Source organism: Jaculus jaculus, chromosome 6 (genome assembly GCF_020740685.1).
Source record: "Jaculus jaculus isolate mJacJac1 chromosome 6, mJacJac1.mat.Y.cur, whole genome shotgun sequence".
Lineage (NCBI taxonomy): Eukaryota > Metazoa > Chordata > Mammalia > Rodentia > Dipodidae > Jaculus > Jaculus jaculus.
Genome location: NC_059107.1, coordinates 26,205,330 through 26,218,445, shown reverse-complemented (window position 1 = coordinate 26,218,445; position 13,116 = coordinate 26,205,330). Strand labels below are relative to the sequence as shown.

At 43.3% G+C, this 13,116-nt stretch overlaps 1 protein-coding gene across 1 annotated transcript in view; it reads left to right on the top strand.

Moving 5' to 3' along the window:
- The first annotated feature begins 276 nt into the window (after nucleotides 1–276).
- Nucleotides 277–13,116, top strand: part of Lcp2 (lymphocyte cytosolic protein 2) — a 46,072-nt gene continuing 33,232 nt past the window's right edge. Inside the window, exons 1-3 of the mRNA XM_004664961.2 lie at nucleotides 277–521; nucleotides 4,562–4,624; nucleotides 10,328–10,374. Coding sequence (XP_004665018.2) covers nucleotides 444–521; nucleotides 4,562–4,624; nucleotides 10,328–10,374 — 188 coding nt within the window. The 5' untranslated portion in view covers nucleotides 277–443. The remainder of the gene's footprint in view (nucleotides 522–4,561; nucleotides 4,625–10,327; nucleotides 10,375–13,116) is intronic.

The window sequence follows — 13,116 nt, the reverse complement described above, 5'->3', positions numbered from 1 at the left end:
GAATCCGCCAAGAGTGAGATAGCCAAGAATTTGGGTGTACAGAATTTTAACGACAACTCACTTGAATTGAGCTTGAATCTCCTTCACTGTCCCTCCCACTAGGCTGGGGTGACTGGGCCAGTACGAAATGACCAACCCCAGCTCACTCTCATTACATTGCAAGCCACCAGAGCTGGCCTTCCCTGTTTACTTATTTAGAAGCCAGCAGAGGAAGTGGTAAAGGAAACTAGCTGAGTCGTTTTCTGAGAAGAGACCATATTTGCTCACACAGGAAGCCATTGCTTTCTGGGATCTGGCTACAGCAGTCAACAGGGTGTCCCTGACGGTAGTTGGGAACCTACAGAGCCAAGGAAGGCTGCGCCACACTCTGGATCTAGGATTTTCCTCTGCCCATGGGTACAGTGCCTCTGCCCAGCCTGTGAGCCTCTCCTGGAGCAGTAGCCATGGCCCTGAAGAATGTGCCATTTCGCTCAGAGGTCCTGAACTGGAACCCCGACAGCCTTGCCGATTATTTCAAAAAGGTGAGACTTGTCTTCTGGTAGTGGTGGGGCAGGTGTGCCCTTACTGGGCTGGACAGAGACTTGAAGATGAAATCTGGGTATTACATGGGAAGTGCAAGGGCTACCAGTCACAGCTACCTTCCTGGGAGACAGATAGAGCACCGAGCTTTCCTGAGTCCTACAGAGAAGGATGTGATAAGGAGCCCTCACATGAATAAGACCCCACTTTGTGCAAGCTCCTCTCGGCACTCTAAAGGCTCCGTCCTGTCAGACCCTCTCCAGAGTCATGTGCATTCAATGTCACCGTATTAACGGCGCATATTGACAATGTCACACTGTCATATTGTCAGTATGTATATTTTTTCCTCAGCTGCAAAATTAGCTCACAGAGGCTAAGTGGAACAAAGCACCAGAGAGTTTGTGTGATCAAGACTCTAGTGGAGTCACACCTGTCTGGTTTCAAAGACCATGCTCTGAGATGAGAGAATTTCTATAAACGTGGATGTGAGCAAGGCTACTTACTAGAAAGGGAGGCACAGAATATTGTAGTAGGAGAAAAAGCATATAGGTAGGGAGGATGGGTAGTGGACTAGACAAACATTATGTGAAAGCATCCATTGCTCATGACCCTGCAAGAGGGCTGGACTTTATTTATGAGCCAGAGTCCCACTGGAGCTTTTTGAGAGTCCTAGGAGGCAGTTTTGAGGATACAGTTAAGGAATAGAGGCCCCTGCAGGGGAAGAGCCTGGACATTGCAGAGTCAGAAGCAATGCTTAGGGTTTAATATGGCTTACATTACTATCCTGTCCTCTGGGCTGAAAGGAGATGGTCAAGAATCGTTTTACTTGGTCATCTGCTCATGGGGGAATCTCACACATCTGCTTGGGCAGATCTCAAACCACTTGAGTCATTAGGCACCCTCCTCCCACGCCCAAGGGGTAAGATACCTTATGACAGACATATGCGCCTCCAACGCCCTCCTGCTTTGGGGAAGACATCAAGTTCCATGGATTTTTCTGTCATAAGAGATTGTAATGTAAGAACTGAGAAGTCATCTTATTCATTTCCCATGCTTCCTGAGAAAGTTTATACCCGAAGGAGTAAAATGGGCTCCCTGGAACACAGTGTCGAACCTGTCACCTACACAATGGTCCCTTTCGTACCCACAAGAAGAAACTGTTATCATGTTGAATCAGGTGTGGTATGGAAGGCATACAGCCCACCTAACCTGTTATTTTCCACATTTTGAATATCTCATTTCTGTTACTTTCCCTGCTCAAGGTCATCAGCTGACTTTCTAGCATTGTGGGTACTTTTCCTTTTTAAGAAAAGTGTTGAGCAAATGTCCTTCCAACCAAAACAAGTTAGTGCAAAAACATAACTTTGCCAAGGTGGAATGAAGTAGCATGTTAACTCAATAGAGGGAAGAGAAGGGAGTTGAGAATTATGACAGGAATGTTTGGGAAGGGACTGAAAGACACAGACAAGGCCCCATGTTCAAGTGTCATGATAAGAATTACACAACACAGAAAGTAGCCTATGAGTCAACAGGGACAAAGACCAACAGCCAGGAAGGCACCACTGTGCCTGAATTAGAGGAAAGGAGTACAAAGCCACACCCAGAGACAGGTCTTCAGTACTGGCCTAAAAGGACTAAAGGTAGGAATAAGCAGGCTTAGGGGAATCCATGATTCTGGGAGTCCCTGCCTCCCAAAAATGCAGGTAGAGTGCCTTCAGGTCCTGAGCACCTCAGTCCCCCAGAAAATCACCAAGTGAGTGGACCAGTCACTTGAGGGTATTCTAAAGGTTAAATGAGCCATGTTAAAGATTGGTCAAAAGACACAATCTTATAGAAACAATGGGGTCAGGATACCCAGGTACTACCTAGCTTTGGAGTCAGGTACACCTTAGTTTGAATTGTGCCCCTGCCAACTACCAGCATAGGGATTTTGTCTCTCTGTCTCTTCCTAATCAGTAAACTAGAAGTACTAATGGTAACTATCAAAATGGGGGTAGTTGTGTAAAATGGTCAGTACTGAGGAGACTTAATCTAATGTTCCCTCTAACCTTTTTCCTGCTCTACTAAGTGGTCCCTAGCTGAGTTGGACCATGTAGCCTTCTTGAATCATGCAGTAGAATTACTGGCTCACAGGCATGTTTCGTGATCGCCACTGGGGTTAAAGTATGGCCTTAGGCCAGTTCCTTCCCTTCTCTGGGCATATTTGCTTCGTGTACAAAGTTGGGTGACACTCTAGACAAGTTACCTGCCAGTCCTAGATTCTCTTACCCCATAGATTCTGCTGTGCCATCAGGCTGTGTAGTTCTCTTGGTGACACTTGAAGATGTGGTCTATGACTTCCAGTCTCTTCCCATGACTATTACCCAAGGTGCTTGTTAAAAATGCCATCAGAGCCCCATGTTACTGGATTAGAACCAACCATGTAAGTACTAATCTAAAGGCTAGAACTCTACAATTTACAGTCAAGGCCAGAAATCTACAAATTCAGTGACTTCATTCTGATGACAGTGTCTGTGAAAATGATGGTTTGAAAACAATTTATCATTGTGAAAGACTCCTCCACACAATGCATGCAGATCAAGGAGATTCCTGGGTACCTGCCTTCAGCTCTGACCTCTAAATCAGCTTCCTGAGTGTGACATTTATTCTACCCTTTAAAATCGAGAAGTGACAATAATTATATTTACATTTTTTGGAGAAAGGTTTTCAATTGGTAGCCCAGGCTGTCCTTAAACTCACAGAAATTCTCATGCTTCAGCCTTTTGAGTGCCAGGATTACAAAGATCTGCTATCACACCCTGCTATATTTACTTATGATGGTTGTTTTTATCTAAGATAATAACTTAATTATAAATTTGCCATCAAAGAAGGCTGCTCCATACTGTCAGGTTCATGTTTCTGAGAGGAATCTAAGGTAGTTAAATAAATATTTAACTGCAAAACAAATATTTAATCTTAAATACTCCAAGCCTCAAACTTAGAAATATTTCAAACGTGGATGCATAAGCTGTTGAAGACAAGGTGAAATCAAAGTCTTATTATCATTGATTGGTTTTGGAAAATAACCCAGACACTGAAAATGTTCATTACTAATGATTCTATCACTCTATTCTGAGGATTTGACTTCAACAATTTACCTTACATAGAAAAAAAATTAACCAAAGAATACCCACTGTGCTCTATGCATTGATGTAGATGTTATATTAAGCTATACTTACTGTGCTTAGTGTAAGTAATGCTGTCTTGACTTGACAGAGACATTAATGCCATGTTCTGAAGCTCAGTTGTCACCTTCAGCCCATGCATGTTATTTAACTCTCTTGGGCTCTCGTTTCTCACCCACTAAACTGGAAGGCTGAATGTCTTAACACAGGTCTTTAAGATCAGAAAGCTTGCCACCTATAAAGTGCCTGGGCAGTTATTATTCTAATTCTGAAATAGTGGCTTGGTATGACACCTAAACACTTAGTGGTATGAGAGTTATTCAACATGAATGGCCCTCAACATAACCTTTAAAATGATACTAAGCAGTGCTTGCATGGTCATTTTAGGTAATTTAAGAGAAAACAATTGGAGTAACAAGGCCAATCACAAATTATAGTCTCCATTATGCTAGGAATAGCCTAAACACATCACAGCATTCACCAAGATTGTCCTCAGGGGTGAGACAGGGTGGTGTTTAACTTCTTCTGTTAGCTACTCTCTGCTTTCCTAGGGAGCATGTGGCCAGCACTTCTTGGGTCTTAAGGCAGTGACTTTTCTGAGGGCTTGCCCCCAATGCCTTACAGCACATGATCTTTCCATCTCATGCAGTCCCAAGGGGGTAGTAAAAGCAAGGCTGAGATGGGGAGGAAGCATTTCTGTAAGACAGGGGAGGAAGGAAGGGAGGGAGAGAGGGATGGAGGGAGGGAAGGAAGGAGGGATGGGGGAAACTTGGCTATCCACAAGTACCACAAATTATTAAGCTTTGGGGCATGCTAGAGAGGGGAACCAACAGAGAAGCCTGCAGGACTCTGACACCATCTTCCCTTTCTCTGTGCAGCTGAACTACAAGGACTGTGAGAAGGCAGTGAAGAAATACCACATTGACGGGGCTCGGTTCTTGGTAAGCTCTGGCCAGTCCCACACACTGAAACCAGAAATATGCCGTACTTTTCCCAATGACTGCAGGGCCACAGTCCCTGGGGCTGCCTATAGGAACAAGCTGTCTTCAGGCTTTCTACGCAGCCCTTGGCTTTTGCCAGAGGTTTGGTAGGACCCTCTCTTTCACTACCTCTCAGTATCCTCCAATTCCAGAGTCCTGTCAGTTATTTTATAGACACCAAGATACTCTATAAAGTCATATAGGGAGGAATCCAAGTAGAGCTTAAGGTCTCTCTCTCTCTCTCTCTCTCTCCCTGTTTATTTATTTGAGAGCGACAGACAGAGAGAGAAAGAGAGGGGGAGGGAGGGAGAGAGAGAGAATGGGCGCGCCAGGGCCTCCAGCCACTGCAAATAAACTCCAGACATGTGCGCCCCCTTGTGCATCTGGTTAACATGGGTCCTGGGGAATGGAGCCTCGAACCGGGGTCCTTCGGCTTCACAGGCAAGTGCTTAACCACTAAGCCATCTCTCCAGCCCATCTCTCTCTTTATTACTTGCTCTTTCTCTCTCTCTCTCTCTCTCTCTCTCACACACACACACACATACACATACATACACACAAACACACCTTGAAAATCTACCCACATGTCATTCATACTTTGAGAAGCCCAAAGAAGACATGTTCAATTCGTATAAGGACAGGATTCTCACTCCTGATCATCCATTTGGGTGCATACCTGCAGAGTGGAAGAATGCTGGCAATCACTCTCCTTACTTCCACTCTCTCATTTTCATTATTGAACTCATATGGTCGACTTTTTGCCAAATGCATGTGTGATGGTACTCTCTCCACCGTTTTTGTAGCTCCATATGCTTTAAGTGTAGGACCACAGTACAGGTGCATGTTAAAGAGCATACATTAAAGGGAAAACGGACAATTCTGATGGCTACAACAGGAACTGTTGGAGTATCTCCCAGAAATGATGTCTTTGCCTGTGGGTTAAGCGAGACCTGGGAGCATGGTCATTCCTTCTGGGTTCTTTGCTTCAGTCTCTAACAAAGAAATAAAAAAAGACTTCGAAGGTCTCATGGGAGATGCGTTCAGAGTGAGGGGAGAAAGCTAAGGTGTATATCTACATGTCATAATCACCAAGAGGCCTTTACTGTGAGTCTTCAAGCTAGTTGAAAGGAAACAAGAAAGCATCTGCTTTAGCTTGTCACCCAGTACACCAATTTATTATTTTTTTAATTTTAGGCAAGCATGTGAGTATGTGTATGTTCATGTGTGTACAGATATGTGTACATGTGAATTCCAGAAGATAAGCCCAGGTGTTATAACTCAGGAATACCACCCACCTCTTTTCTACGTAAGGTCTCTCATTGGCTAGACACCACTGGGTTAGACTGGCTGACCAGCAAGCTCTCGGAGTTGTCCTGTCTGACTCCCCTATGCTGGATTGTAAGTGTGATGCACCACACCCAGCTTGCTTTATTTATTTATTTATTTATTTATTTTAATTTATTTATTTGAGAGCAACAGACACAGAGAGAAAGACAGATAGAGGGAGAGAGAGAGAATGGGCGCGCCAGGGCTTCCAGCCTCTGCAAACGAACTCCAGATGCTTGCGCCCCCTTGTGCACCTGGCTAACGTGGGACCTGGGGAACCGAGCCTCGAACCTGGGTTCTTAGGCTTCACAGGCAAGCACTTAACTGCTAAGCCATCTCTCCAGCCCCCAGCTTGCTTTTAACAGGGGTTCTAGGGATCAAGCTTGGGTTTGCATGTTTGCAAGGCAAGAGCTTTACTTGACTAAGGTATTTCCCTTGCCCATCAATCCAGTTATTACACTGTGTTCCTGCCACCAATATCTGCTTGAGTTTCCTTAATAATGGTGAGTTCATTATCACCCATAACCATCTATCTATCTGCCTCTTTCTGGGCCTTTCTGAAATTCCATGCTAAGATAAAACTTAGGGTCCTGTTGGTCTGAGTTTTGCTTTTAGGTGCCATGTTATATTTGTTTATTTAGCATTATACCTAAATAAATCATTCATTCATTCACCCATCAATTCATTCATTCATATGGAAAGTGATTCACTTGAGTGCATTTCCCACACTGGATTGTGCAATGTGCTTGGGCTAAACAATGAGTGAGAATTATGCCTTGTGAAAACTGATTTTATAGGAAAAAAAAGATGCCACCAGGAAACCCTGAATTCACCTTATTTATAGACAAGGGAATAGGGCAGAAGTATGAAGATATTTGACCTAAGTCACAGACCTATTAATAAATTAAAATGTGCCACTTAATTTAATCTAATATTGCATGAACTTTTAACTATGTTATTTATTAATACTGAGCTTTGAATAAGTAGAATTCCTGGAGTTTATTTGCTGATATTCTTGCAGTTACCACAGAACCTGAATATTTCATGTTTGTGCATTAGCACTGAGAAGAGAGATAACAAAAATTGAGCAGAACAGGAAAACACCTTTGAGGAGGAGCCTGGTTGCCCCATTGCCCTGGGTAACCTGGGACAAGCGCGTTCCCTCGCGGAGCAGTCCTGAGCTTCCTCCTCCGATGACTGAGCACATTTCAGAGGGACATGGTGGGGGTGACAGCCCTTCTCAGCTGTCTCTCCCCCAGCGCTCCCCATGTGATTAGTGGGTCAGAATTTTCCTGATCGCACAATTTTTTTTTTTTTTTTTCCTGGTTGAGAGATGGTATCTGAACAGCTCCAGCTTCTCGGCTGTGCTCTCCATAACTGTTGGCTCTTCAGAGAATTAACACATTCTACTCACTGTACCAATGGAGGAAGTGGACACAGGACTGGGGGAGCCAGAAGAGGGGGAGCAGAATCCAACATCTGCCCCAGCAACTAGAGTATTTAAATGTAGTTTCTATTAAAAACTACTTTCCACCACAAAAACTTTGCTTGCAAGTCTGGAGTCCTTTGTAAGTTCTAATTCCTTGCCTGCTTCATCTTCCAGCTCTGTAACCTCCAGGGCTATTCTGCTATTGAAGGCAACCGTATATATTTCTAGCTATTTTCACTTCCTCCCTTTTATTTTCCCTCTCCCCTTTCTTCTTTCTTCTACAAAGAGCCAGTAAGTCTCCTGAATCTACTTTGCTGTCATGTTTGTTCTCCACTAAGAGGACCAGAATTTTTCTGGTGGGAAATGTGGGTGCTAAGCTTACAGAAGTCCTAGAAGGGTGGGGAGTAACGGAAGCTGCATTACTTAGGAAGTCATGTGGCTGCATCTCACAGAAAGCTGACCTCTGGATCTTATCCAAATAGGGGTTGGTCTTTCTTAAGTAATTACAAATGTCCAGATGGGTGAGCTGCTTGGGAAGAAGCCAGGACCCATTGAGCAGCTTATGGAAAACCTGAGGGTCAGTCTTTTCTTAAAAAGCAATTTATTGATAACTTCCATACATATAAATGATATACCATGAACATAATCCCTTAACATCATCCTCTCTTTTATCCCTCCCAGTCCTTCCTCTACTGAATTCCTTTTTCCAACTAGTGTCTCTTCTTTAAAAAAAAAACATATATATATATATATATATATATATATATATATATATATATATATATTTCCCTTTTTATTGACAGCTTCTATACTTACAGACAATAAATCATGATAATCCCCCCTATTTTCCCCTAACAAATCTACACTCCACTATATCCCCTCCTTCTCTCCATTAGTCCCTCTTTTATTTTGTTGTCATCATCTCTTCCTCCTATTGTAAGGGTCTTGTGAAGATAGTGCTAGGCACTGCAAGGTCATGGACACCAAGACCAATTTCTGTCTTGTCGATTGCAGTCCTTCCCTTCCTTCAGCTCCTACATTCTTTCCGCCACCTTTTCTGCAGTAGACCCTGAGCCTTGGAAGGTGTGATAGGGATGTTTCAGTGCTGAACATTCCTCCATCATGTTTCCTCAGCACTATGGTGCCTTTTGAGTCATCCCAGTGGTCACTGCCATCTGAAAAGAAAAGCTTCTCTAACCAAAAGTGAGTGTAGCATTAATATATGGGCATGAACATTAATTAAAGTGCTTATAGAACAGTTTGACCAGCCTAGATGTCCCTCAACAGATGATAGATAATAAAGATGTGGTACAGTTACACAATGGAGTTCTATTCAACGGTAAAGAAAAATGAAATTATGAAATTTACAGGGAAATGGATGGATCTAGAAAAGAATATACTGAGGTCACCCAGGCCCAGAAATCCAAACATTGAATGTTCTCTCTCACATGTGGATCCTAAGTATAAATGTTCAGACTTGTATGTAAATTGGAGTAAAAATCGTAGCAGAGGCTAGTAAGCTAGAAAAGGGCTACAAGGGAGGGAGGAGAGGGGTGGATTTAAGGGGATGGTACCATATATATGTTAGTAGATGGGCAGATTAATGTGGGTGGAATGGCCTAAGTGGGGTCAGGGGAAGAGATTGAGTAAAAGGAATGTGGGGGAGGGATGATCAAAATTCAGGATATTGTGAATAAGCCACATGATAACCTACTTTTTTTGGATAATGGCACACCTAGAAGCCATAGACTGTTACTAGAAAAATTTCAGTGCCAGGGAGCTGGGATAACTTCCAGTGAGTTGTTGGCCAGGGAGGTCCCTGATGCCCCCAAAACATTATAGGCTATTGCCCAGGCTCTTGGTTTCCCACCAGGAGTAGATGATAATTTCTATTGCTGAAGACTCCACATGCCTGGGCTGCAAGTTCACTGAGAAGTCAAGCTGGGGATGAGCTGAAAACCTTCTCCTGGTAGACCAGCTGACAGAAAGCTGGAAAAAGCTGTACTTGCATGCAGCATTATGGGAGACAGAAGCCATCAGTGGTGCAAACTGTGGACACTGCAAGCCTCAAGTTTGGCCAGCCAGGCCAAATGAGCCAACTGGTGCAATAGTTGCATGTCTGTTATGAGGGAAACCAACTGCTCACTAATTGGACCAGAGGCCTGCTCCATGGGAGGGAATACATGCTTGGTACTTAAAATCTAACTAAAAGTCTGTGGTGAGGGAGGTCATGAGCATTAAGAGTGTTACACCTGTTCTTGTCTGGCTAGTGCATATATTTTGCTCACCAGATGGCCCTGAGGGTCAGTCTTAATCATTCCACACTGGCTGCTCCACTTGTAGATGTCACATGTGCCTGGCAGACAGTCAGGAGGAAGAGGGGAAGATCAGAGAGTAAAAAACACATGGTGACTATGTCACTCCATCTTGTTGCGTACTAACTAAACTTTAGATTATATCTCACTGCCTAAAGTAAGTCATATGACCTCCTCCATCTCCAGGGAAATCTGGGGAATGAAATACTTTGTCAAAGCACATTTCCTGGCCTAAACAAAATGCAGGTCCTGATAATGAGGAAGGAAGGAAGAGTGGATGTGGGTGAGGGAAGAAGCAGTGTCAGGAAGGAAATCCCAACCTAGACAAATTCAACCCACAAAACAGATTCTGTTTGGTTTCATAGATCTATCCTTCACCACATTTATTTGTTGAAGTCAGAATTATCTATAAACATATACACCTTGGGAAATTCCCCATCCAATCCTGATTCCTGGATTCCCTTGGACTCAGTACTGTTCCCTGAGCTGTGGTCACCACGACTCTCTCTTCTCCACTCGTGACTCTCCTCACCTGCAGGACCAGAGCCCTTCCTGTGGGTGGTAACCTGCCTGCCATGTGTGCCTTTATTTCAGAACCTGACAGAAAATGACATCCAGAAGTTCCCGAAGATACAGATGCCGTAAGTACTCCAACTCCCGTGGGAAGCAGTTTGGGGAAATAGGTTGAAATTAAAGAGCAGTCAAGGGAAAACTGAATCAGGTATATACTACTGTGATCTGAAATAGTAAAGCAAGAGCTGGAGAAGATGGCTTAGCAGTTAAGGCATTTGCCTGCAAAGCCAAAGGACTTTCATTCCCCAACACCCACATAAGCCAGATGCACAAGGTGGTGCATGAATCTGGAGTTCATTTGCAGTGGCTGGCAGCCCTGGCATGCCCATTGTCTCCCTCTCCCTCTCTCTCTCTCTCTCTCTTACTCATGCTGTCTCTCTCTCTCTCTCCCTCTTTCTCTCTCAAATAAACAAGTAAAAATTTTAAAAAAAATTAAAAATACTGAGATAGTAAAGCATGTTGGAATAGGTATGACAAGGGCCAGGTGTGGGGAGGAGAAATTATATGGTGAGTTAGAAAAAGAAAGTTGCAGATCCAGTCCAGCTACCTCCTTGACTGTGCCATGTTTTCATTTACTGTTTTCCTCATGGGGTAGCTTAAGCCTATGAAAACATTCCAAGAGACCTGTAGTTTCACTGGACTCCATACCTGACTCACTGTGGCTTGAGAGGTCTATACCACCAGGCTCTGCTCAGTAAAATGAGAAGTGAGAAGGGACACTCATTTACTCATCAATACAGACTGCTTGGGAGTGGCTGCCTTGGGTTTAGTGTTGAAAAGACTGATGTTGGGGGGGTTGGGGCTGGAGAGATGGCTTAGCGGTTAAGCGCTTGCCTGTGAAGCCTAAGAATCAAGGCTCAATTCCACAGTACCCACGTAAGCCAGAGGCACAAGGTGGCGCTTGCATCTGGAGTTCATTTGCAGTTGCTGGAGACCCTGGTGCACCCATTCTCACTCCATCTGCCTCTTTCTCTCTTTATCGCTCTCAAATAAATAAAAAATAAACAAAAAAATTTTAAAAAGAGTGTTGGGGAAAGGAAGACATGACTGGTTAGTGATGTCTACCATGAAATGGGAAGCTGGACTATTTATGTTGTGATGTAGACATTTTTTTTTCATTGCTTTAGTAAAAGTCTCACTTAAATACATACAGAAGCTAGACAGGTGGTATACAAGGCACTTTCTCTGCAAGTCTGCCCACCTGAGCTTTTCTGCCTGGAGTTCAGATTTTCTGCATGTACATAAAACTTGGCAGAGAAATGACCCATAAGTCTGTAACCACAATGCACCTAAGACAATGGGAGGCAGAATCAAGAGAATCACTGGGCTCACTGGAGCTAGCTAATCTGGCTTTCCCAAGGGAAAATAACAGCAAGAGAGACCCTGTGTCAAACAAAGTGGAAGGAGAGGACCAACACCCCAAAGTTGTCCTCTGACCCCCGCATGCATGCCATGGCACATGTGAGCCTCTCCCACATTATCATCATCATATACATACAAACAAACACACACACATATATACATACATATATACACACACATAAAAGTTTTAAAATAGTGCTGGGGAGATGGCTCAGTGGTTAAGGTGCTTGCCTACAAAACCAGTACCCACATAAAGCCAGATGCACAAAGTGGTGCATGTGTCTGGAATTTATTTGCAATGGCTAGAGGGCCTTGTGTGCCCATTCTCTCTCTCTCTCTCTCTCTCTCCTTGCAAATAAATAAATAAAAATAGTTAAAATCCAGTTCTACGGAGTCACTAGCCACAATTCAATAGCTATATATACATGGCTATGACTCTAGTTATCCCTCTTCGTTTGTAGTTTTGTTTTCCATGATTTTGGCTATCCATGGTCAACTGCATCTAAAAGTATAGTTTCATATGTGTGTGTGTCCATTACTTATGAAGAGAGAAAAAACATTCAAATAGATTTTCACAGTATATTATAATTTTTCCATTTTATTATTAGTTATTGATTTACTAGTATGTATAATTTATGAATTAATCTTTATCATAAGCATGCATGTATAGGGAAAGTCATAGTATATGTAGGGTTTATTATAACATAACCTATTGCTCCAGGCATCCATTGGTGGTCTTAGAACATATCTCCTATAAATAAAAGAAAGTTATTTTATATTGAAGAGTACAGACATAAAACATTTTCATGACAGCAGACACACACATGTATCTGTGAAGGACAGACACATGAGTCAAAACTGTAGACTGATAGAATCAGCCTGCAGATATCTTAAGACTTGTCCATCCTGTTATTTTAACCACAAAGTTTTATTTTTTTAATCTAGCTTCTTTAAAAGAAGCAAATGGAAAATGTGTTAATCCTGATGGTGAAGCAAAGCTGAAAGTACAGAAGGCGGTACGAGAGAAGAGAGAGCAGAATAAAGAAAGCTCTGGAAAACTTCATAGACTTCCTCCCCAGCAGTGGGCTGATCAGCATATGTGAGGAGATTACCTGACCCCCCCCCCCAAAAAAAAAAATCCAATAGGACTAGATGCAATAGTAGCTAATCACAGGATTGAAAATGGTGCCTGCTTCTCCTGGACAGGCTGGAAAATCACCAGGAAGTTAGGACGCAGCTGGGCTGCCACCCTGGTTGTCAAGCAATACCATCTTGTTGCAATGGCTTGACTTCATTTCAGAGGCTCAGCCCCCGCCCAGGGCCAGTACCATACTCAAAAGAAAGGAAGCAGAGAGAGAGAGAGAGAGAGAGAGAGAGAGAGAGAGAGAGCTACTGTCTGTGGCTTCCTAGCCCCCTGCTGCTCCTTCCTTGGGCTGAAGAAAGGTCTG